This window comes from Nycticebus coucang, chromosome 19, assembly GCF_027406575.1.
Source record: "Nycticebus coucang isolate mNycCou1 chromosome 19, mNycCou1.pri, whole genome shotgun sequence".
In the NCBI taxonomy this organism is placed as follows: Eukaryota; Metazoa; Chordata; class Mammalia; order Primates; family Lorisidae; genus Nycticebus; species Nycticebus coucang.
In genome coordinates this window covers 18,318,983-18,343,973 of record NC_069798.1, presented here as the reverse complement: position 1 = coordinate 18,343,973, position 24,991 = coordinate 18,318,983, and the positions used below count along the sequence as shown (strand labels likewise).

Genomic DNA, 24,991 nt, shown 5'->3' with positions numbered 1-24,991 from the left:
CGGCACATGGCAAATGCCTGGTAAATATCTGTTGACCATGAATGAATTTTGCTTAACGTTCCCTCTGTGACCTGGAGCAACTCAGCCAGCACAGTGCAGCTGCAGAGTGAAGGGCAAACGTTTTGAGCCATCAGGTGCCAAAGTGATCTTAGGACTTGACTGGCCTGTCCAATCTGGGCGGGAAAGATTTACATTCTTTTTTCTTCAAAAGGGACAAACCAGAAAGGGACTGTCTGGCCTCATTACTCTGAAGGGAAAGAGTAAGGAAGCAGATGAATGGGACTGTCGCCTTGGCCTGCAGAATGCTTTCCCCCAATTGATACCTTTTCCCTAGTGTCCCTGTATCAGTCAGGATCATGTCAGGGTCCCTGAAAAAATGCAGACTCCTGAGTTCCACCTGCTGTTTACTTAATCTGTGCCTCCCAGGATGTAAGAGAAATCTTCAGTTTCATTAAGCATCCAGGTGATCCCCATGGGCGCCCAATCTGCAAAGCAGGGTGGTGACACATAAATGCGTCTATGTGCAGGACTGAGGCCGGGGTGCTGGTGTGCCAGGAGAGGTGCTGGCAGAGTGAGGCTCTTCTTACTGACTCTGGCAGGACCCACATCGCTTGGGACAATAACACAGACCATACCAATTTCTGATCAATCGTGAATAGCGTCTTGAGCAATGTCCCGGCTATTTTTGCTTACACCCCATTTTGCTGGTGTTTTTTGTTATTGTATTTTCATGTTTCCCCTCATTATACAAGAACTTTTATAATAAGCCATGTGCTCTGTTTGCTTGCTTGAAAATTAATTAGTAGGTATTTCATAGAAGATTTAAATAATCTCTTATGAGGTTAATATGTGCAAAGTGTGCGCCACTTTCACTGTGTTCTTGAGAACAATTCCATTCAAAGAGGCTTACAAGTTTGCCTGTTGACTGGGTGTGGGACTCATGCCTGTAATCCTAGTACTCTGGGAAGCCAAGGTGGGAGGATTGCTTGAGTTCAGGGGTTCAGGACCAAGCTGAGCAAGAAAGAGATCCCAACCTCTACTAATAGAAAAAATTAGCCAGGTGTTGTGGCGGGGATCTGTAGTCCCAGCTACTTGGGAGGCAGAGGCAGGAGGATTGCCTGAACCCAGGAGTTTGAGGTTGCTGTGAGATAGGCTGACACTATGATACTCTAGCCTGAGGCAATGGAGTGGGCCTCTGTTTCAAAAACACAAAGTTTGCATGTTATTTCATACAGCCCAGCTCAGGAATCTCATGCCTCTCTCCTTAGGGGTAGATTCGGGCTTCTGGTAGTTTCTTTCTACCAGTCACATAACTGTGATTCTGGGTTAGTGCTTCATTTGAGAGCTTCTCTATAGCAGATGAGTACCAACATTTAAGCCCTATAAGTGAATTCCTAAAAAGCAGATGGCATTTTGGCCATGTAGAAAGCTTGGAGGCCAGGAAGTATTACACGTGACAGCCTTGTTCTTGTGTCTACCACACTACTCTGGTGTCATCTTCCCTGGCACCGTGACCAGCCTCACAGAGCTATGAAGTCTCTGTGTGTCCAAGGAGCACTCGTAGGTTAGGACACAGTGAGGTATCTATGCTGTCTGCATCCTTGGCTGGAAGAAGCCCACATACAGTTTACTCTCAAGTTGGAGTCATTTTTCACTAAGCCAATGCACAAACTCAGTGCTCTTCTTTAACTTCCAAACAGAAGCATTTACTCACAACCAAAAAACATGATGCTATAATTTTCATTTAAAATTAGAGGACTTGGCTGGGCGCTGTAGCTCAATGCCTATAATCCTAGCACTTTGTGAGGCCGAGGCAGGTGCATTACCTGAGCTCAGTAGTTATACCAGCCTGAGCAAAAGTGAGACCCTCATCTCTACTAAAAAAATAACTGGGCATTGTGGCAGGCACCTGTACTCCCAGCTACTTAGGAGGCTGGGTTAGGAAGATGGCTTGGGCCCAGGAGTTTGAAGTTGCTGTGAACTGCGATATTACAGCACTCTACACAGGGTGACAGTGAAACTCTCTAAAAAATATCTGGGAGGCCAAGGTGGGTGGATTGCTTGAGCTCAGGAGTTTGAGACCAGCCTGAGCCAGAGACCCCATCTCTAAAAACAGCTGGGTATTATGGCAGTTGCCTATAGTCCCAGCTACTTGGGAGGCTGAGGCAAGAGAATTGCTTGAGCCCAAGAGTTTGAGGTTGCTATGAGCTGTGGCAGCACGGCACTATACCAAATTTATTTTTTACTCAATAAAAAATTAATTAATTTAAAAAATTTGAAAAATAAAATGAGAGAACTTAAAAAAAACAAACCTCCTATAGGTTGTATCAGAAAGTCACACTGAAATATATCTTATGGGTCCCCTGAACATATAAATGCCCTCTGCTGATGCCCTGTCAGTAACAAAGTCTGGTCTACCACATCTACCAGATGGCTCAGCCTGTTATTTTTATGTAAGTCACCTATTAAAATACCATTTCATTTATTTTTATTAAAAATGTGGGATTTATAACCTCCAAAAGATACATTATCAGTATTTTGCTTCTGAAAGTTTACTCCCAAGATGCTTAGAGATAGAAAGTGGTGGCAGTTTGTCCCCAAAGCAGCCACCTGGAGCGGGTGCAGAACACTTCCATGCTGGCCTATCCAAGGTGTTCAAGACGATGGTAGATGAGAAGTTGGTGTGCTGTCAGGGCCTGCATTTTTCATGCATTCATATTTCAATGGTAGATACCCAAAAGCTCCAAGCTGGTTGCAATGCCATTTGCAAAGAAAATGTTAAAAAAAAAATTCATGTTCAATCCCACTATTGGATCACCACAGGACAGTGGTGGACTGTCTGAACCTCATTGAGACCGGGTATCGGTGGAAAGGACACTGTCCCTGGCTTCCTGCTGCCCCATGAAGGCCGTGTGTCAGTTTGCTTAGTGATGACCCTGCTGTTTATCTTTTCTGTTGGTAATGATTATTTTTACTCTTGGACAGTTTTTCTTAGTGTGTTCTTCATATTCAGAAGACAATTTACAACTGTGCACAACAGCTAACCACCACTTTCAAACAGTGAAAACCTTGCCAGGCAGTGGGGGGGCTTCATAACTGAAAGGTGAACTTGAGCTCGCCCAGACTTGCTTCTGTGATCTGAGCTGACACTGTTCCAGAACTCCCACCCAGCCTCATTAGGCTTGGCCAGGCCCCTTCCATTCCTCCAAAAACAGATTTTTGAAAAAAACAGCGTAAAAAGCCCTGAAGCCTTTTGAGTTTACCTAAAAAGAACGAAAACTTTACTAGTCCCCACACGGCATAAACAGTCAATACAAAAGAAAAAAAGAATCATCTTTTAAGTGTATCCCACTGTTCCATAACCTTAGGGGCTGTAAGGAAGGTGGTTCATTAAAACATCACTATTTTTGATGATTCTTTGTAGAAGGAACAAGGTGGCCTTAAGGGTGGAATTCAGAGAAAATTACTGGGCACGTTAAGATGGACTGGAATAGACTTAGGTTCTAACAGCTAAGCGGAGCTGGGGAACCCTGTTAAAATAAATAGAGTTCTGTTCTTCACCCTGCTAGCTGTCTGTGCTGATCAGAAAAGCCGAACAGGGAAGATAGAAAGTCAGATAATTACGTTCTCAAACTCTTCCTAGAGAAAGGAAAAGTGCTACGTCCCTCGCTGCTGAATATCACTACTGTCACCAGATGGCCAAGGGGAGCACTTTGAAGGTGACCATGGTGATAGTCAGCAATGAGATTACGCAGCACTTTTTTTCTAGGATGAGCTAACAAACAGAATTGTCCAACCTTGGTTTGATTCATGTTCCCAGGTACATTCTGCATCAGGCTGTTGAGGAACCTGTTTGTAATCCTATATGCAGATCTTAAAACTGAGAAAAAGTATTTCTTTCTCACCCAGGCCTTCTGAATGAAAGGTCAGAGGAACCACAAGTTATGGGAAGCAATGATAGCAAACAACTCCTAAAACTTCTCAACTTCTATATATGATCATCTTAAAAGGAAGAGGAAAAAAAGGAGAAATTCTTGTTAGTAGCTGGGAAACTTCTATTTCTTTAAATGATTTCCAGGTTAGGGCTTGGTTCTCTTCTTTGTTAAAAAGGGCAGGGAGGGCGGCGCCTGTGGCTCAGTGAGCAGGGCGCCGGCCCCATATACCGAGGGTGGCGGGTTCAAACCCAGCCCCGGCCAAACTGCAACCAAAAAATAGCCGGGCGTTGTGGCGGGCGCCTGTAGTCCCAGCTGCTCGGGAGGCTGAGACAGGAGAATCGCCTAAGCCCAGGAGTTGGAGGTTGCTGTGAGCTGTGTGACGCCACGGCACTCTACCGAGGGCAATAAAGTGAAACTCTGTCTCTACAAAAAAAAAAAAAAAGGGCAGGGAGAAATATTGATACATACACCTATTGCCCAGCGTGGCTATGGACTAGCATGGTGCCTCCGGGTAAATTCTTGAACTATGATCAGCCAAGCCGAAGCCCAGAAGGGCGTGGACAGTTGCACAAGACACACTCCTACAGACCTCACATTGTTGGCTGTGGTGCGGCCAAGAGCAGAACACTGTCAGCAGTGCCTTGGGTATTTCCCAACCACTCGCACCTGCAAGTGTCCTTGAATCATGAGCTGATTGATATAAACTTAATATTTTTCACATTCCATCTTGATTGGTGACTGCTATGTATTTAAATAACCTTGCAATAGAAGTTGGAAATGTTGAGCCTCTCAGTCTAAAGCCAACCAGGCTCATTGTCCACTGTGGTTGGAAGAAGCAGTTAGGCCATTCTAAAAAGATCTTGGGTAGGGTGGATGTTTGATGTATTCTTTTAAATGTTGATATACTTTTGAAGCTGTGTAAATAGGACTCTTGTCCAGTTTTCGGCTTACTTTCTCTCTTTTAAGGAGATCTCTAACTCACGGTGCTGAAGCTAAATCTCCTCCCTTTGGCCTTCTCGTTGCAAAGCCTGGTTTCTGAATGTGTCTTCAGCTTCCTAGTCACGCCCAAGTCATACAATGTCCGACTAACTTACTCATTTTCATTCTTCTAACCGTCCTTCCATGCTCTACATATTTGAACAGATACTCTGTTGCGGTGGTAAGACCCCTGAATGATGTCAGCAGGGAAGTTGTGTGTGAGAGTCCGTGCACAACAGGAAGGGTGGAAGCAGGTGCGGAGGAATCAGGGTGGTTGAGTTGTTTTCTCCCGTGCATCTTCTGCTAGGCGCTCAAAAAGCACTTACCTAGTCTCTAGGTAAATCAGACATATATATTTTCTTGTTCTTTCTTTTTTTATTAAGCACCACGGTTAGCCTCTGGTTCTTCAGAGCAAAAGATTAAAATGCTTTCATTGTAAGCTGCTCTTGGGCTGGCATGATTACAAATGGGAAAAATTCTTAAATTGAAAATAGAAATAGCTGGCTTGGCCAGAGTCTTCTCAGGTGTCCTATAGTTAATATGACGTCTTTATTTGAAGTGACAACGAGGACATGTTTTAAGTAAATTTCAATAGTCTGGAATAGCAAAACACCAAAGGAAATAGGGGCAAACTTTGTTTTCACTGATAATCACAAAGTAGGGGGAGAGACGGGGTCACCTGGAGAGCAGCTGGCTCAGGGGGACGGGCCCAGAGTCTATCCCATTTTCAGAGATGTTGACAACACAGGTGGAATTGTCAAGAACATTTTGTTTCATCATAAAGGAAGGCTCTGGTGCAATAGTTAGGGCTGCTAATACCAAGAACCCAGGAATCGGGATGGTCCCCCATAACAGATTAAACTCAGGAACACGTGCAAAGGCCTATCTTGTAACAAGAAGACAGCTGGAGTGCAGGCGGGAGAGGGGGAAGATCTGCAGGAGGAGCCCAAGCAGGGAAGGGGCTGGAGCGCTGGGACAGACAGATATTGCAAGTTGGGGATGGAAACCCTAGCCAAGTTCCTCAACGGTGCTGTGCACAGTTTCTCTGTTAGGATGATCAAAACATCACTTGTAAATACTGAATGGAGATTAAATCAGATAATCAATAAAGGTTTTGATTGTTTTGTTTTTTTAGAAGCAGAGTTTCACTCTGTTGCCCTTGGTAGAGTGCCTGGCATCTCAGCTCACAGCAACCTCCAGCTCTTGGGCTTAGGCAGTTCTCTTGCCTCAGCCTCCCGAGTAGCTGGAACTATAGGCTGATAAAGATTTGAACAGAGTACCTAACACAAACCCTCAATCAATGTCAGCTATTAGAACACTTTTCTCTATGAGTAGTAATTATTATTATAAAATAGAAACATTCTGGAGTTTTTAATCAAGAGAAAAGACGAAGCGGTATATCAGAAATTCCCCCCCATACAGAAGCGCCTGTTGGGAGTGGGCGGGTGTGGGAGCAGACAGGCTCTGGGTGAGTGTCTGTGCTTGCCTGTCCAAATACAAAGCTGGAGAAAACCTAAAACAGAAACTGTTTTTTGCTGAAAATACCAAATTGGGCTTCCAAGAGTGGTGATGATCTGATCCAGGACTGATCTTAGAAAAATAGCCGTCTGCCCTAGAAATCATTTTCAGTGGACAGTTGTTCGTTGTTCAAACCAAAGAGCAAGCCCAGGGGACCTTCAACGTTTTCTTTCAATTGAAGGTGCACAACAGGCTTTTACGTACAGTCAGGGTTCTGTGCTGGCATAGAACGCGCTCTCCCAGAAATGCAGCTCCGTTGGCATCGGCGGGGGGCCATGCCGGGCAGGCACCGCTTCACCTAGGAGCAGTGGCATACAGGGCCATGCTGGCTTTGCACTCTGTCACCCTGGGTAGAGTACCATGACATCATCACAGCTCACAGCAACTTCAAACTCTTGGGCTCAAGTGATCCTCTTCTCTCAGCCTCCCAAGTAGCTGGGACTACAGGCTCCCACCACAATGCCCATTAGTTTTTCTATTTTTGGTAGAGATGGGGTCTTGCTCTTGCTCAGGCTGGTCTTGAACTTCCGAGCCACCCGCCTCAGCCTCCCAGAATGCTGGGATTACAGGTGTGAGTCACCGTGCCCAGCTTGGGCTTTGCAATCTAGCTGTCTGCTTGTGAATCCTACCATCACCAAGCACTAGTTGGCCAGGTGTCCTCACCTGTAAAGTTGCGGTGATAGTACCTGCCTCACAGAGGTTTGGAGACCCAGTACTATGTCCTGCCCACAGTGAACACTCAGTCAATTAAATATTAGATACTCATTTAATTAGATATTAGATTTATTATATATCCATTTAATCCTCATAAGAATTCTTAGAACTGGGCGGCACCTATGGCTCAGTGGGTAGGGCGCCAGCCCCATATACCGAGGGTGGCAGGTTCAAACCCAGCCCCAGCCAAACTGCAACAAAAAATAGCCGGGCATTGTGGCAGGCGCCTGTGATCCCAGCTACTTGGGAGACTGAGGCAAGAGAATCACCTAAGCCCAAGAGCTGGAGGTTGCTGTGAGCTGTGACACCATGGCACTCTACCGAGGGCGACAAAGTGAGACTCTGTCAAATAAATACATAAATAAATAAAAAAGAATTCTTAGAACTAGGTATTATCCCATTGCTCAGATGAAGAAATCAAACCCAGATCTATGGGTCTTAGAGCTGAATGTGGTGGGTTCCCGAGACATGACTGGAGGAGCCATGCTGAAACACTTGAGCAAAATGGCCCCCTTACATGTCCTGCTCAGGTTGACATTTTGAGAGATGTATTCTTCGTTTGCCATGTCCCTACTTCACCCATCATACCCTTTCCTGCCTTGGTGGCCTCGCTCAAGCTGAGCCCTTGGTCTTCAATCTATTCTCCAAGCCCCTGTGCCCTGACCCTGACCCTAACGATTCTTAAAACCGTGCATGGGCGTTGGCTCCTGCAGGAAGCCTTCCCTGCCTGCTTGGGGCTGCTAGTTCTGGCACCTAGTGGGACCATATCATCCTTGCTATAAGAGACCCAGCAGAGCACTGAGAACATAATACAGGTTCAGTAAATACAGAAGTAAAGAGTCGACCTATATAAATTCTGGTATTTTAATTTTTAAATCAGGTTCATTATAATAATACATTTTTTCCTGGTAAACAGTCATCGTAACTCTGCCTGATTTTTAAAATCTTTAGCCAAAGAGTCATGGGAAAGATTCATGAAATTACTGGAGGATTAGCAGCCTCCTGAGTGGCGCTGAGCTACCCCTGAGCCATCAGTTCTGCCATCAGTAACCCATCTCCAAACTTCTGAGTTCCTGAATTGTCATTGCACTTGTACTGTTTTTCTTATATTTTAAACTTGCCTTCCTTTTACTTTAGTTGTATGTATCATTTAAGGAAATGATACTGCCTCAGGAAACAGGTACTTAATTATACTTCCCATAAGTACGTATAATTTGTTTTGTTTGTTTTTACTTAAGAGGTATTTTTCTCTCTTCTCATCTATCCATTTCTGTAATAAGCTCTGAACTCATTTTTGTCTGTGTTCATGAAATATAGATGAAATTTCTCAAGTCTAAGAATTTTAAAGAGCTATTCCTAGAATTTTTTAAACAGTTGTAATACTTTAAACAAATGAAATGCTTATGATAATTCAGACTTCTAAAACAATGAATTGACTAGTGATTATTTTTAACATTATAATAATAGCCAGCATAGCATTCCCTTTAAAAAAGGAAATAGTTTAGCAGGCGTTGTGGTGGGCACCTGTAGTCCCAACTACTGAGGAGGCTGAGCCAAGAGAATCGCCTAAGCCCAAGAGCTGGAGGTTGCTGTGAGCTAGGACGCCACGGCACTCTACTGAGGGCAACAAAGTGAGACTCTGTCTCTAAAGAAAAAATAAAACATAGTTTTTATTATGAACATTTAAAAATATTTGCAAAAACAGGGAGACACCATGTGGAACCATCACTTTTTTGGAAAAGTTTCCAAAACATTTCAGATATTAACCTGGCATTTCTCCTCTTGTACCTGATTTTTTTGCCTTCTCCCATCTCAGCCAAAAAAAGTTAAAGGTACCCTTTGGATACAACACCATCTCCTCTCCCCAGGTCTCCTTCCTTCCCTGCTGTTCAGAGTCCAGGCTGCTCCTGGGGCCACAGCTGTCCACATGCCTCACATACACGCACACACGTACACACACGTGCATGCACACCCACACACATGCAAACATGCACACCTCCACCCAGCACTCTACCCTGAGGTTACCCTATCTTAGGTTTCTGATGTGAGGACAAAAGCTTGGTTGGGAATCCAAGTTAGTAGACATTAAAAAGTATGAAGCTACAGATGCTTTTGAAGACAAAAAAATGGTTTAACAGAAAAATACTCTTTTCAATCAGATTTTTTTTTAAATAGTTCCCTGGAACCACAGCAGACTGTTCTTTGGTTTTGCTTCTTCTTCACCCTCTATGCTTTTTCAGTTTTTAGCAGTGAGTAGTATCATTTTTACACTTTAAAAAATATCCCCGGGCAGCGCCTGTGTCTCAAAGGAGTAGGGCACTGGCCCCATATGCCAGAGGTGGTGGGTTCAAACCCAGCCCCGGCCAAAAACTGAAAAAAAAATCTCCAAAGGCTGAGGAAGTAAGTGTTAGTTACCTCTTCATCCCTTAGTCTGCAGAACAAATCTGGACCAGAAACTCAATGACATCTTTTCCTCAAGTCCAAACTGTGTTTTCCATGACTTAAGAGCCCAGAGGTAAAAAAGGCATTTCTAGCAAAGAGCTACGTGGGTGAAAAGGCCCAAGTGCTGGTGTCCTGCCCTTTTCTCGCCCTCCTCCTCCCTTGGTCCTTAGTCTGCAGTGAGTTGATTCCTGAGCCCCACCCCTGAGCACAATCTTCTCCGCCCTGTCCTGCAGATGAGCCCTCCCTCTGCAGTCACTGTGCCAGGCCCGCAGGGAGAGTTGAGAGGATTAATGGTGCCTCCCTGCCTCCTGTAAAGCAAGGCCTGGTGTCATGTTACACAACAGGGTGCCGTGAGGTGACACACACGGGGTGTGCCACACAGCTCAGCTGGGGAGGATGGGGTATACGGAGCCTGGAGTTCAGAAACCTCTTCAGGCTGAATTTCTTTAGCCATTGAGTGACAGATCCCATCCATAGGAGCTTGTCAGGATCTACATAGGGACAACACATATTGGTCGAGAGCTGCAAGGTAAACAGAGGTGGAACCTCGTGTGCTGCTCTTCCCAGCAGTTTTCATTGTCCTGGGACTCGTTTTCCTTCCCATCCCTTCTTCTGCCCCTGCACAGTTACACCAGCAGTTTGAAAGTAACTTGGAAGTCCTGGAGTGTTGCAGTTTGGTTCGGTGCCGGCCATCTCCTCAGTACACGGTGCTTTCCCCAAACTCAGCTAGACCAAGCCCCAGAGCCTCAACTTTTGTATCCCAGCTACTAAGTAAATTAGCTTCCCCTCAAAGTTGATAATAACCAAACATTCTTGGACAATATGTCACATGAATAAGCTCTATTGAACTATAGCAACTATACATTTCCCAAGGGAAAGTTGAATTTTTTTGTTTGTTTTTCAATTATAAATGCAAAAGTAACACATTTAGTGGTCATGTAAACAGGATTTAGAGTCAGGTTAGAACCCAGGCTCCTTCATTCCTTTTTTTTTTTTTTAAGAGACAAAGTCTCATTTTGTCGCCCTCAGTAGAGTGCCATGGAGGCACAGCTCACAGCAACCTCCAGCTCTTGGGCTTAGGTGATTCTCTTGCCTCAGCCTCCCCAGTAGCTGGAACTACAGGCGCCCACCACAATGCCTGGCTATTTTTTTGTTGCAGTTTAGCCGGGGCGGGTTTTGAACCCACCACCCTCAGTATGTGGGTCTGGCACCCTGCCCACTGAGCCACAGGCGCTGCCCCTGGGCTCCCTCATTCAAAAGCTGTGCTCCCTCATTCAAAAGCTGTGCTCCCTGGCCAAGCCACTTGACCATTCTAGGTTTGTTTCCTCCCTGTGAAATGAGAATGAGGCAGGCCCCTTCCTGGGATCGCTGTGGAGATTAAACAGCCAGCTCACTCTTAGGCACGTAATACTATCCGATCAGTGGTGACTGGCTCCAGAGCATTTGTCCTCCACAGGCTTGAATGTGATGACTCTCTGCCTGCCCCCCCTCCCCAGGCAGCACGATGGGGGTTGCAGCCACCCCTGTGTAGCCAGCTGTGTGTCCTCGAGTGTAACGTATTTGGGACTCTGCTTCTCCATTTGTAAAATGGGAGGCTGAATGTGGTATCCTGGAGCTCCTGTGCTGTTCAAGGACCGCTGTGATGGCTGCAGGTGCAGGCGTCTTGGGTTGAGGGCCCTGCTAGCTCATCTTCCATCTCTTTGCTCCTTCCCCTTTATGCTGACTCTCAACTCAGGTGAGACTTACTGGTACTCAGGGAGCCTGGCCCTGACCAATCCCATCAGAGTATTTGGGGCTGGGGCCTGTCATCAGTATTTTTTTTAAGCCCCCCACAAAGGTGAGTCCACTGTGCAGCCAGGGCTTTAAACCACTGCACAAGGCAAATGACGTAGTCAAAAGCAAGGCCAAGGAAACCGTGTTTGGATAAGCCAGAGGCCCTGTCTGTGAGGAGATACGATTTCAGATATGGGATCTCGATTCCATCTCACTTCTAAATTTGCTCTTTTTCTTACTATCTCACAGCCTGACATCAGTCCCCATTGCCCTCGAGATCAAGTCTAAACTCCTTGACTGGCTTACGATCTGGCTTCTGCCACTCCGGCCTCATTTTTCAGCCGGCCTGAGTCCGCCCCATTGGAAAGGAATCACAAGGCCAGCTTTTCCTGGCTGCAAGCCTCTGTGTCTTTCCCACCCTTCTCCCTGCTTATCTAACCTTCCCTCCTGCCCCTGGACTTGGCCAAATTCTCCTTGTCCTTCAGGTGTCCGATGAGCTTTCTTTCTTCCTGCCAGCCCCACATTGAGTTAGGTGAGTCAGAAGCACCTCTTGTGTTCCCCATAGCCCACTCCACACGCCCAGTGACACACTTGATCACACCATGCTTGACCTGCCCTTCCAACCCCACAAACTGTTGAATTCCACAGAAGCAAGGACTGTATCCCCTGTGCTCAGTGTAGTGAGGCTCCACAATTATTGGTGGAAAGAATGAATGAATAACTGAATGATTACACAAGAAAGAAGGGAAGAGAAATTCTGCAGGAGCTGAGTCACAGAAAATTAGAGAAACCAGGTCTTATAAATGAATGAGTACACAAGAAAAAATTCTGAATGAATGATTCGCCCTAAGCCAGGTAAAGCAGATCCTTGCCCAGTAAGTACTCTCTTTCACTTAAGATCATTCTTTAATACATGGCAAGTACAGCCCAGTACACCAGCAGGAGGGGAGCCATGTCTGGGAACCAGGCTCACTTCTCAGCAAAAAGGCCTTGATTTCCTGAGCTGAGGTCCAGCATTATTTGCTTCATAAATAGGAGTAAGTAACAGAGTGCTAATATTTAGAAAGCAAGAAACAAGATATACTTCACTATCTATTGTTTTTAGTGAATTTATTTTTAGTGAACTTTATCATCCTGTTCATTCAGGAAATATTTACAGGTAAAATGGTGTAATTTTTACTTCAAAAAAACTCCAGTGGGAGAGAGTGAGAGATAGAGACAGAGTTGATAACTTTTGAATCTGAGTGATAGTCACGTGGAGGTTCCTCATACTACTTTCTCTGCTTTGGCATAAGTTTGTAAGTGTTCAAAATGAAATTTTTTTTAAAAAACATTAACAAATATGTATTAGAATAGTACTAATTATTCTTTAAAAACATCAAAGAAATCATGGAAGTCGTTCTCAGCATTGCCACTTGATTCAGTGAGTGTAGAAAAAACAAAAACTAGCCATCCGTCATCAAGAACCAGCTTGGTCGTGGTCAATTGGAAAACAGGAATGTTCTCCAAGGTTAGTAAACTGCAATCAGTTCCCCATAGTTTTCAGGCAGCAGCGTTTACAAATCACTGCAGTTTGATTTGTAGCTCCATTCACATGTCCACAAGAAATACAGCCTGTGTCAATTTCCCCCTGTATTTGCTTAGCCAAACAATACTTTTCCATGGCACCGTCAGCCCAATCGCAAAAACCCCCCAGGGACACCATTTTATGACCACTGGCACCAAACCCTCTTTCCACGTTGTTTGCACAGCACAGATGTTCCTTTTTTTTAAGTTGGCAGATAGCAACAGGGTGGACTGCTTTGATGACTCCCAACATTAGTCGCTTCAGATAGGGAGCTTTTTATTCTCCTGAGGGTGGCTTTTCTCCCTAGTCAGGAGTGGGCCTCCATGCCGAGGTGCCCTTGCCCTCCGACCTGGAGCCACCTGGCCATGGGGAGTCCAGGGAGGGAGGGCCCAGGCCTGCCTTCCCGCCCTGGATCATGCCACAGCTGGCTGGGGGCCCTCCCTGCCTGGCAGCGAGCACCTTTACTCAGCTTCTCATCCCCCTCACTTCTGATAGATCCACCTGGAGATCCCCCCCTCCCCACTGCCTTGCCCACTCGGAGGGTGCAGCCACCTCTAGGCCACACACCAGGCCAGCGTGTTTACTGCCAGGCCTCGGTTCAGATTTTCACCTGCTCTTTCCTTTGTTTTCTGCTTCACCTAAACGGGAGGTGAGGGTACATCTGCGCTCCGTGTCCTGTATCTGCCAGAGTCTTGTGGTTTTGTTCTTGCTTTTTTGCATCCTAAAAACCACTTCAGTGACACTTCTATTTTTGGAAAGGTCTGTAAGCAGTAAGCATCTGCCAGGATCATCCCTTTTTCTCCTTCAATCCATTTGTTCGTGCCTACAGTCGTCCAAGAGCGGCTCTCTTAGACGTTTGTGTTGGCTAGCTTGGAACACCTTCTGTCGATGTGTGCTTTTTGAGCCCACCCTGACCACATTAAATGTTCTCATCAACCCTGAGAAAAAGTTAGGGTCATTTTATAAAACACAGTGAGACTTAATTTTTCTTTCTTTTCTTTTTTTTTTTTTTTTTTGTAGAGACAGAGTTTCACTTTATTGCCCTTGGTAGAGTGCCGTGGCGTCACACAGCTCACAGCAACCTCCAACTCCTGGGCTTAGGTGATTCTCCTGCCTCAGCCTCCCGAGTAGCTGGGACTACAGGCGCCTGCCACAACGCCCGGCTATTTTTTTGTTGCAGTTTGGCCAGGGCTGGGTTTGAACCCGCAACCCTCGGTACTGGCACCCTGCTCACTGAGCCACAGGCGCCGCCCGAGACTTAATTTTTCAAAAGAAACGGGGACGGAGAAGTCCATTCATCCAGATTACAGCTAGTAACTGGCCATGCCTCCTCAGTCCAGTCTTCATTCCTGATCGCTTCACTCATTCACTCAGTATCGGTTATGAATCATTCATTCGTGCTGGTGTACATCCCAGACTTGACTTGAAAAGGAGCGCTTATCTAAGATTAGAAAGCATAGGATTTATTTACAAATAAAATACCAACTTTTCATCTCTGTTTACTAAAATGACATAAGATTATGGATACTGATTTCAGGCTACAGAAAACAATCAGGACAGGTGCTTGGAATTTCATTGTAAAGTTCTTGCCAAGAAATAGGTGATAGAAATAAAAACTGTGAACTAAAATCTTTTATTCAATAGTGGTAATTCTTTTCATTCCATTCGTCCTTAGAGAGGCCCCTGTAAGATCAGACAGACTGTGCACAAATCCCCCAATGCTACTTAACTAGTTGGGCAAGTTACTCATCTCTTTGCGTCTGGTTCTTCATCTTTAAAATGAGGATAATGGCTTTGTTACACATACAAATTGCTGAGAATAGTCAGAGGCATTTGGAAAGCACTTAATTAATATAGCTCCCTTTTCTTCCCCTGTCAACTATAAATTTATCATGCTATTAACAGTGGAGAGTAAAATGTTTTTATAATAGGCAAACAAGTCTCAGACTTTCCCATCCCGCATCAGACTGTCTTGGAAACACGACAAGGGAGTGACTAAGTGTATTTTAGTTTCAAGTGCTACCATTTGATTAGTGTATCAATGAGAAATGAATGACTGGGTGGTGTACAATGAAAGGATCCCAGCATGATTGTGATCCACACCCTGGATAACCAGGGTCAATCCATGGAAAGTTGAACAAAACTATTAGCTCAGAAAAATGTATTGGTTTTCTAGAAATATAGCTCCTACCACAATTAGTTGCTTTCTTCTTTGCCTTTACTACCTTCTGATAGGACACAAGTTTTTAAATTATCTTTAAAAGATTTTTATTAGAACAGAAATTTATATGCTGTTCGTTTTTTGAAAGGGAAGGAGGGAAGCGGCTTTCCTACTATATTTTAAGGAGGTGAGATTACAATTGTTTTACCATTACACCTATCCCATTTCAACATATATTTAGAAAATGTATGATTTCAGAAATCTTCAAAGCAGCAGAATGATATTCCAAATCACAGATGGGCTTGTTCTGAGATCAGCAAAAGCTTCTCATTTAAAAAAAAAAAAAAAAAAGGAGTCATTTGCCGTCTACACTGTTAGTGAAAAGTAACATGCACCTTTTGGTCATTTCTAATGTGTAAATTCTATTTTCTGATAGGTTTGTGTGTCATTAGCCAGCATTCCACTTGTTGATAGTATGGATATGACCACTTCCCATTGACTAAATACTTTATATACTGACCTTTGTAGGCTCAGCCTTCCTTAGCGGGGTAAATGATGATGCAAAATGTCTTAATTGTAGCACACTGTCCAAGTCTAACTCTAAACACAGGGAAAGCATTATGGATCCTTTTTTATTTTTATTACCCGTAGCCACTCACGTCCCAGAACTAGATTATATTTTGGGGAGGTGGCCAAATATTTATTTTTTTATAATAATGCCTGGCTGGTAAAAAATGCTTTTTGCTGAGACTTAAGAAACTGGACTGTATATTGTTAATGGAAAACATACTTTCTTAAATGACTAATATTTTAAATTATTCTTTTTTATAATTAAATATAGATGTTAGCGTGTAGGCATTGCCTTATTTTTAGAATGTTTGGGATTCGGGGGTGGGAAACATTCAGAAAACAGATTTCTTTCTTTTTTTCTTTTTGAGCCAGAGTCTCACTGTGTCGCCCTCAGTAGAGTGCGATGGTGTCACAGCTCACAGCAACCTCAAACTCCTAGGCTTGAACGATTCTCTTGCCTCAGCCTCCCAAGTAACTGGGACTACAGGCACCTGCCACAATGCCTGACTATTCTTTTTCTTTTTTTGCTGGTAGTTATCATTGTCATTTGGCAGGCCTGGGCTGGATTTGAACTCGCCAGCTCCAGTGACTATGGCTAGTGCTCTAGCCACTTGAGCTACAGAAGCTGAGCCCAGAAAACAGATTTCTTGAGAACAAAAATTGCTGTTTTAATAGAATCTATTTAAAAGACACTTTTGGAGCAGTAACATTTTCCAAGTAGCAGAGAAGGTTGTTTTAAGTAACACAGGGGAAGACATGCTGTTCTATTATACTGACAGCACTTAGCCATAATTATCGTGTCAGGAACATTTTCTGTGCAGGTGAAAGACAGTGAATAACAGAATTTACTTGAGAAAGCCTGGGACTATTTTGAATTATCTGGTCCTGAGATATTTATCAAGCAGGGGACCAGCACTTCTCAGATTCATAACTACTTAACAGGTGATTTTTCCTGACTACCATCTTCGAAATGCTACCTTGATAGAGACACAAAACCGTAGCTCTTAGTCTTAGCGGCCAAACAATTGATCTAATTGTCTTCACTGTTCCCTCTTTTCTGTCACAGAATCGGAAGACTTTTTGATGGTACAGAACCCATTGTTTTGGACAGTCTCAAACAGCACTATTTCATTGACAGAGATGGACAGATGTTCAGATATATCTTGAATTTTCTACGAACATCAAAACTCCTCATTCCTGATGATTTCAAGGTGAGGGATCCACAGTCAATTGCCAATAGCATAAATATGTGATTTGTTTTGATGTGCTCCCAAAAGTATTTCTAGTTCCACATTTTTGACATACACCAACTCTAATGGTACCAGAGGTCTCTTTGACGTGGTTATACTGTCTTCGTGAAATAGAGTATATGGTCATTAAACTTATACATGACCAAAAGAGGATTGCTTTTTATTAAAAGAATTCAATTACAATTCATTTGAACTCACTGAAAAGAATTTGATTAAATTCAAAGCTCATTACTGATAAGTCTTAAAGAGCTAGAGAATCAAGAAAACCTCCTTAATATAATGAAGACCTTTTTCTCCCAGAAGTCTAAAGCAAACGTGATCAGGAAAATTTTAGAATAGTTTCTTTAAAGTTAGTAACAAGCGTTAAAGTTACTTACTTTGAGGTAGTCCCACCTTGTACTGGTAACTCTAGGCAATGGGGTTAGACAAGGAGAACAAAGTGTTAATATTAAAAGGGGATATATGAAAATGGAATTTTTGCAGCTGACAATATTTCTTCCATTTCTTCAAATAGAAGACCAGCTAAATACTATTAGAGCTAATAAAGAACTCATTAAAGCAGCTTAACTCAGGATCCACATATTATACTCAATAGCTTTTTTATAGAATAACGAGAGCCAATCATAAAATATATTAGCAAAACATACCACAGCAGGGCGGCGCCTGTGGCTCAATGGAGTAAGGCGCTGGCCCCATATGCCTTAGGTGGCGGGTTCAAACCCAGCCCCGGCCAAAAACTGCAAAAAAAAAAAACATACCACAGCAAAGATTATAACACCTAGGAGTAAACCTAACAAGAAATATACAAGGCCTGATTAAGAAATCCTCAAATCTCTATTGCAAGTATAAAAGAAGAGTTGAATAAAGGAACATTCTGTGATCCTGAATGGGAAGCCTCAGTGTTGTGAAGGCGTCAAATTACACAGTGCAAACCCATTTATTCGTTATTTAATTAATTAATTAATTTATTTATTTATTTATTGAGACAAAGTCTCACTTTGTCACCCTCAGTAGAGTGCCATGGCCTGCCAGCTCACAGCAACCTCAAACTCCTGGGCTCAAGTGATTCTCTTGCCTCAGCCTTTCAAGTAGCTGAGACTACAGGCGCCTGCCACAACATCTGGCTATTTTTAGAGGCAAGGGTCTCACTCTGGCTCAGGCTGGTCTGGAACCTGTGAGCTCTGGCAATCCACCCGCTTCAGCCTCCCAGAGTGCTGGGATTACAGGCGTGAGCCATCACACCTGGCCTCAATGAAAACCCACTTAAGTAATGGATTTTTTCAAAATGACGTTTGACCCATATGTAAAGTTTGTGTAAGATGAAATTAAAAGAAAAAATAAGCAAAAGTAGTTACTTTTAACTACTGTGATTCCAGCTCAGAATAGTGGTGGTAAAGATGGGTGATGGTGGATGTGTCCTGCCACCATCAAAATGTAACATAAAGGCTGAGATGGGGGGACCACTTGAACCCAGGAGTTTGAGGTTGCTGTGAGCTGGGCTGATGTCACAGCACTCTAGCTTGGGTGACAGAGTAAGACTCTGTCTCAAAAAAAGAAAAATAGAGCTGTAATAATTAAGTACAATTATGTCAGGGCTAAAATATACAAATATATCAACGAAGTTTCGGGTTCAGGGATAGATGACTATGTATCTAGAAATTGGTGGCATTTCAGATTAGTAGGGAAAGAAAAGAAGGTTGGTAATCGGCATTGGACATCTGGGGAAATTGTAAAGCCAGATCCTGATCTCACATCATAAATTCACAAAAATGCCAGAAATAAGCATAAAAACTACAGCTGTAAAGGTATTAGAAAAATACAAAGGAATTTCTTTTTTTTTTTGAGACGGAGTCTCACTATGTCGCCCTCAGTAGAGAGCTGTGGCGTCACAGCTCACAGCAACCTCAAACTCTTGGGTTTAAGCGATTCTTAGCTGGGAGTACAAGGCGCCTGCCATAATGCTCAGCTATTGTTTGTTGCAGTTGTTTAGTTGGCCCAGGCTGAGTTCGAACCCGCCACCATTGGTGTATGTGGCTGGCACCATAAGCACTGTGCTACAGGCACCGAGCCACTAAAGAATTTCTAAAAGTATAATTATGAGGCAGAAAGGGCCTATCTAAACAAGACTCATTACCCAGAAAACATTCTTTTTTTAAAAAAAGTTGAATTAAAGACATAAACAAATTAAAGGTAAGGCTCAGACTAGAATGAACACAGTGGAACCTCTATAAGTTGACCACCCAACTGCAACAAACTGGTCAACGTACAGAGGTGGTCAACAAAAGGAACGAGGTCTACTGTACTAATACATACCTGTGGTGCATGTCTGGTCTATGAAAATTAGGTCTACTTAAGGAGGTGGTCCGTGTAGGGAGGTGATCAACTATGGTGGTTTTATCGTATTTGCAACAAAAGACTAATATTCACCTTTAAAAAGCACCTAAATATCTGTAAGAAATATCCCAGACACCCAGTGGAAAATTTTTATAGCTATAAAGAATATTTTCCAAAAGAAAATACAGAAATTGCCAATAAGCATTTGAAAAGACATTCAATCTCTTTAATGTCAATGAAACAAAAACAAAACAAGATACTCCTTTTTATCCATTAGATTGGCAAAAATGAAAAAGATTGATAATATACATGTTGGGGAATAGACAGTGTGGTTGAGAGTGAGAATCATTGAACGTTTTTGGAGGGCAGTTCAGCAGTGGCTATTAAAGTTTCACATATGTATACTCTTTGATCTAGCAATTATATATCTATTAATTTTCTTCTAGAAATATTCGTGTAAATATGTGGAGATATACATAGGTAGAGCATTAATTAGTCATGTTTATAATAGTGAAAATAAGACATGACTAAAAGAGAAAGTTCCAAGATGGCTGATGCTTACAATATTATAGAGTATCCATCCTATAGTACAGTTCGTAGCTATTGATGTATGATAGGATGGGGGGCAAAAATCACCAAAATTTTATTTTTTGAAAATATTAAGCTTCAGAACTATGTGTATAGTATTTTCCCAATTATTTGAAAAAATCATGTATATCTGCGCATATATAAAGGCATAGGAGAAAATCTAGAAGAGTAGGACGGAAATTAACAAGGGACTTAGGGCTCCCTTACCCTCTTCTCCATCCTCTCGTGTGCCAAGGAGTATTAGCCAAATGGAAAAGAGAGTACAGAAGAGCCACGTGGTGCACACATTTGTTTTCTTTAATATATGAAAACAGCTATATGCATTTGGCAGGGAAACGAGAACACAAGAGAGAGAAAAATAGCTGCAGCCAGTGGGTGTCCCCTCCCCAGTCCTGGAATGAGCCTGGGGAAGGTGTGGAGCCCACTGCTCCCCAGCCAAGGGGTACCTCTCACCGCACCAAGCACCATCCCAGGGTCTGAAGACACATGGCCCTGGCTCGGGCAACGTCAAAGTCAGCAGCTTCATCAGTGAAGAAGGTCTCTTCTAGCTCAGGAGGGGCTGTGTACTGAGAAGCTGTTTCCAGCTTCTTAAAGGGTTCTCAAGAGTCACTTTCCATGTGCTGCTTTTTCTTTGCATGCCAACTTTCGAATCTCTTCCCTGCATTTTTCTTCATACTTCTTTATTAATTTGAGTGCGGACTGCATTCAGGGCTTTCAGATAACAGCTGGATTAGAGAACAACCCCACAGGCCCAGGGCTGAGGTAAGTCTCTACCTCCAGCCTTAGTCTGAACTCAGACACAACCCAGAAACAGTTGACTGGTCTAAACAGCAGCCCAGAAGCCACTCAGCCGCCACCAAGGGGTGTTGCAGGCCCACGTCCCACACCAGCTGTAGGAGGGACAGAGAGTGAGGGAGAGTCAGGCCCCCCCTAGAAAGCAGGTACTGGGCTCACATAGAGATGGGGAAAGGGCCACATCCCTGCTCAGGGTACAGACTCCAGCAGTGACAGTCACTTGTCCAACCTGGAGCCACCAACATCAGATGTTGCCTAGTTAGCAAGAGGATCGCTTAAGCCTGAGTTTGAGGTTGCTGTGAGCTGTGATGCCACGGCACTCTACTGAGGGCAAGAAAGTAAGATTAGGTCTCTAAAAAATTAGGTCTCATTTGTTTGCAACCAGCACACATTTCAATATTACTTAGGTAAAAACATAAAACAGTAAAATAAATTTCTGTCAAAAAAGAAGTCAAATTATCAGTAAGGGAAACAGCCATAGGATTTCATTATATTTTTTGCTAAGTTATATATAACTAGACTTCATCTGGAAAAAAGACTTAGTGCAATACTGAAATCACCTCACTTCTAGGTGATTGCATTTCCAAATGCCCACTCGGAATCTCTGCCTAGAGAGTTCACTGGCTCCTTAACCTGAAGCTGGCCCCAAATGAGCTCAGCCTGCCCGTCTGCCCCTCTCCCCGCCGCTGCCTGCACCACGCACAAAGCCCGCCCCTCTTCCTTTGTATCCCGTCTCTGCAAAACGTGCCAGAATCCACCTACTTGCTCAGGGCAAGAACCTGGGAGTCCTTCTGGACTTTTTCTTTTTTCACCTCCCACGTATCTGTCAGTGCGTCTGCCATTCTATCTCCCGGAAGCCTCTGGAATCAATCCACCGCGCTCCTCCCACCTCCCTAGCTCAAGGCTCAGCAGAGTTTTGGACTACTCTGAGTGACCTCATAATTGTTCTCCCCTCTCCCACCCTCACCCATCTTTGACGCGCTCTCAGTATTAGAACCAGGAGATGCTTTCGTGTGTGTGTGTGTCTGTGTGTGTGCGCGTGTGTGCATGTGTGTCAGCCAGGGATTAGGGTCTCACTCTGTAGTCCAGACTACAGTGCAGTGGTGTGATCACAGCTCACTGCAACCTCCACCTCCCAGAATCAAGCCGTCCTCTACTCTGTCTCCTGACCACCCTCACCACCTCGCCCACCTACTTTTTTTATAGAGATGGGTTCTCCCTATATTACCTAGGCTGGTCTCAAACTTCTGGCCTCAAGTGATCCTCCTGCCTTGGCCGTCCAAAATGCTGATATTGATTATAGGTGTGAGCCACCATGCCCAACCAGGAAACACTTTTTAAATTAAGCTTTTTATTTTGAGATCATTATAGATTTGCATACAGTTGTAAGAAATAATAGAGAGGTCCTGTGTTACCCATTTTACCCCAGTAATATCTTGCATAATTATAGTACAACTTCACAACCAGGATATTGGCATTGATAGAGACAAGGTACAGAACAGTCCATCACCACCAGCATCCCCGTTCCCCTTCGATTGCCATACCCACGGTTCCCTATGCCTCCATCTCCCGCCCTAACCAGGTGACACTATTCAAAAAGGATAAGGATGACTTGTTCCTTCTCGAAACTGTCCAGACACCTCCTGTTTTTCCTGGAGCAAAGCACTACATCCTTATCAGAGTCCACACAGCCCAGAACACTCCCTGGGCCCTGCCGGCCTCACCAACTACTGCCCTACACACCTGCCCTACAGGACTTCTCCTAGGTCCTCAGGTGCCATCCTCTGGCCCGCTCAGGACAGCCCCCTCTGTGCATCTGTCAGTCTTTCCTCTGCTCTTCCCCAGTCTTTATTTAAATTCAGGGTTTATCCAATTGATCATGTCCCCTCAGCATCCTTCCCAGCCCCGATCTAGCTCAGGTTTGCCTGTGACCCTGATTCTCTGTGGTCACACACAGTATATTTGTTACCACCTATCTCTGCCGTTCAGAGATATAACATCTATACCATATACCCAGCTGTACAAGAGTCAGCACAGGGTTAACAGAGGCTTCACTCATAGAGATTGCCTTTCTCTCTTTCTCTGAGAAGTCAGAGGTCCGTGGCTGCTGGCAGAGGTATCTACTCAGGGATGTGAGCAAGGACCAGCACTTTTTCTGTCTTTTTGTTTTGCCATCCTTGGTGTTGACATTCTAGCCTCACACCGATCATCTCAGGGTCCCAAGGTGACAGCCACAGTTCCAGGCATCATGTCCTCATTCAAGGCAGGGAAAGGGGGCAGAGGGCTTTTTAACTCAGAAGACTCTGTCTTTGGCAGAAGGTCTTCTGGGGGCTTCCAGAAGACTTTCCCTTTGTTGTTCATTGGCCATAACCAAGCCTCTCTAGCTTCAAAGGGGGGGTCAGGAAAGGGATTTTTCTTCTCCTTTACTGCCTCTGCAGAGAGAGAAATAGCCATGAGAGAGGTGAGGGAGAGCTGTTGGGGAAGCTAGCTAGCAGTGTGTCACACGAGCTGAGTGCCTGGCACATATTAAGCATGTAGATATCTGTGGCCTGAGTGAATAAATACGTGGATGGATGAACAGATGAGTGGCATGAGTCTCACATTCAGACTAGACTGTGGTTCATGCCAGCTAAACTAAAACCTGGTCATATACTTTCTTGTATTTGGACTCTGGCTATTTTATGTGTATACATATATCTTGACTTCCTTGCTGTATTATAAGGTTCTTGCAGGCAGGGACATTTTTCTGTTTTTCAAGAGGACATTATGTGCCGGGCACACAATTATTGCTTCATATTAATTAATTTAAATACAAACGGAACGGGTCAAAAGAGCTTCAGGAGACCAGAAGCCAAGAATAAGTAGGCAACGTCTTCTCTTTAAAATCCTGTAGGACTAAGTGGAAAGTGTGAAACAGGCATGTACGTGATATCGTCATGCCATGCAGCTTGCCAGGGTAGTTTATTAATTTATAATTTCCATTACTAAAAGGGAGGCAAACTCCAAGGAATCACAAAAGAATATATTGGGAATTACAGTTAGAAAATGATAATAGCCCTTTGTTTTTAGTTGCAATATGTTTCAGAAATTGAGCTAGGTATTCTGAGCATATACTTTGGTTTAACCCCCAGCACATTAACCTAAACAGCATTATTTTTCCTCTTAGAGCATTCAGATTAGATCCTGGGGAGGGCAAAACTTCTGCGTGGAGTTCAGCGATAGCCGATTCCATAGTGAGGACTCAGTCACGTCTGTCTGCCTAGGATTGGGACGTTTGCTTCTCGAGCCCTCAGAGAACTGCTATTCATCAATTTGAAATACAGACCACACCCTTGAATTGGCTAAGGATTTAGCTGTAGCCCGGGCTTGGGGGGGGGGGAAAGGGCTTGTCAAATGAAACTCACGTATCCCAGGGCCTCAATACCCTTCCTGCAGAACCCCTGGGCGACAGGCCATAAATTACAGTAGAGGGTGTTCTGGAACGTGGGACGAGCAGAAGAATCAACGGAAGGTGAGGTGGTCACCTGGCTCTGGTGGCTGAGGACGGTACTGCACCAGCATTGCCAATATGCAAATCCCCAACACGTAGGAGCTTCAGGCTGCCTGGTGTCCTCAGCAGGACTACAGGTGCTTTCTTCCTTCCCAGAGGTTTCCTCCTGACCTTAGGAAAGGGACATGGTTTTATGCTTGGGGAGGGAATTTCCTTCTAGGATTTACTAGGGAGAGTATCCGTGGATTACCTGCTTCTCTCTAGTCATTTAATGCTGGGTAAGAAAGTGCATGAAATCTTAAAATCACAGCCTCCTATGTCCCTTAAAAATCTCATTCCACAAATGTGCTGTCCGAGCTAGATACCCACTTAACAATGTAGATAATTTCACATTTCAGAACACCATGTGTGGCAGCTGGTTTTGCCCTGGTTCCCCCTGAAAGCCACTGGAATCTGTCCTCTAGATAAGTGATCTCAGAACTTCTCTGTAGTGTTTTATTGTGGATATAAGTGTCCATCTTCCCTTAGCTTTTCCCTCCCCCCAATTACTTGTTCATTGTTGCTTTCTTCCCTGCATACGAATATCTACAGCCACGCAGCATGGTTGCAATTCACAGTGCACCAGGAGTGTGCTGTGGAGCTTTGGTCCTTTTTTTTTTTTAATAGCGAACCATAAAATTCTCTCCTTCTCTCTCTCCCTCTCTCTTTCTCTCTCTCCTTTTGCTTTTAAGATCTTCTTTGGTAAGTGTCCCTTGTTGCTAACATCTTTTGTGGTCACTTTATATGAATGTCTACCAATCCTAAACAGAGACAAATTTGCTAGCAGGCAATATATAGCTCATGTATACCTGGGAATGTTCAAAATGTATTCATTAT

At 43.9% G+C, this 24,991-nt stretch overlaps 1 protein-coding gene across 3 annotated transcripts in view; it reads left to right on the top strand.

Annotated features, from left to right (window-relative positions):
* KCTD1 (potassium channel tetramerization domain containing 1) overlaps positions 1-24,991 on the top strand; it is a 196,556-nt gene that overhangs the window by 155,194 nt on the left and 16,371 nt on the right. For all 3 annotated transcript variants that reach the window (XM_053571663.1, XM_053571664.1, XM_053571662.1), the window contains one exon: positions 16,725-16,869. In XM_053571663.1, coding sequence (XP_053427638.1) covers positions 16,725-16,869 — 145 coding nt within the window. The remainder of the gene's footprint in view (positions 1-16,724; positions 16,870-24,991) is intronic.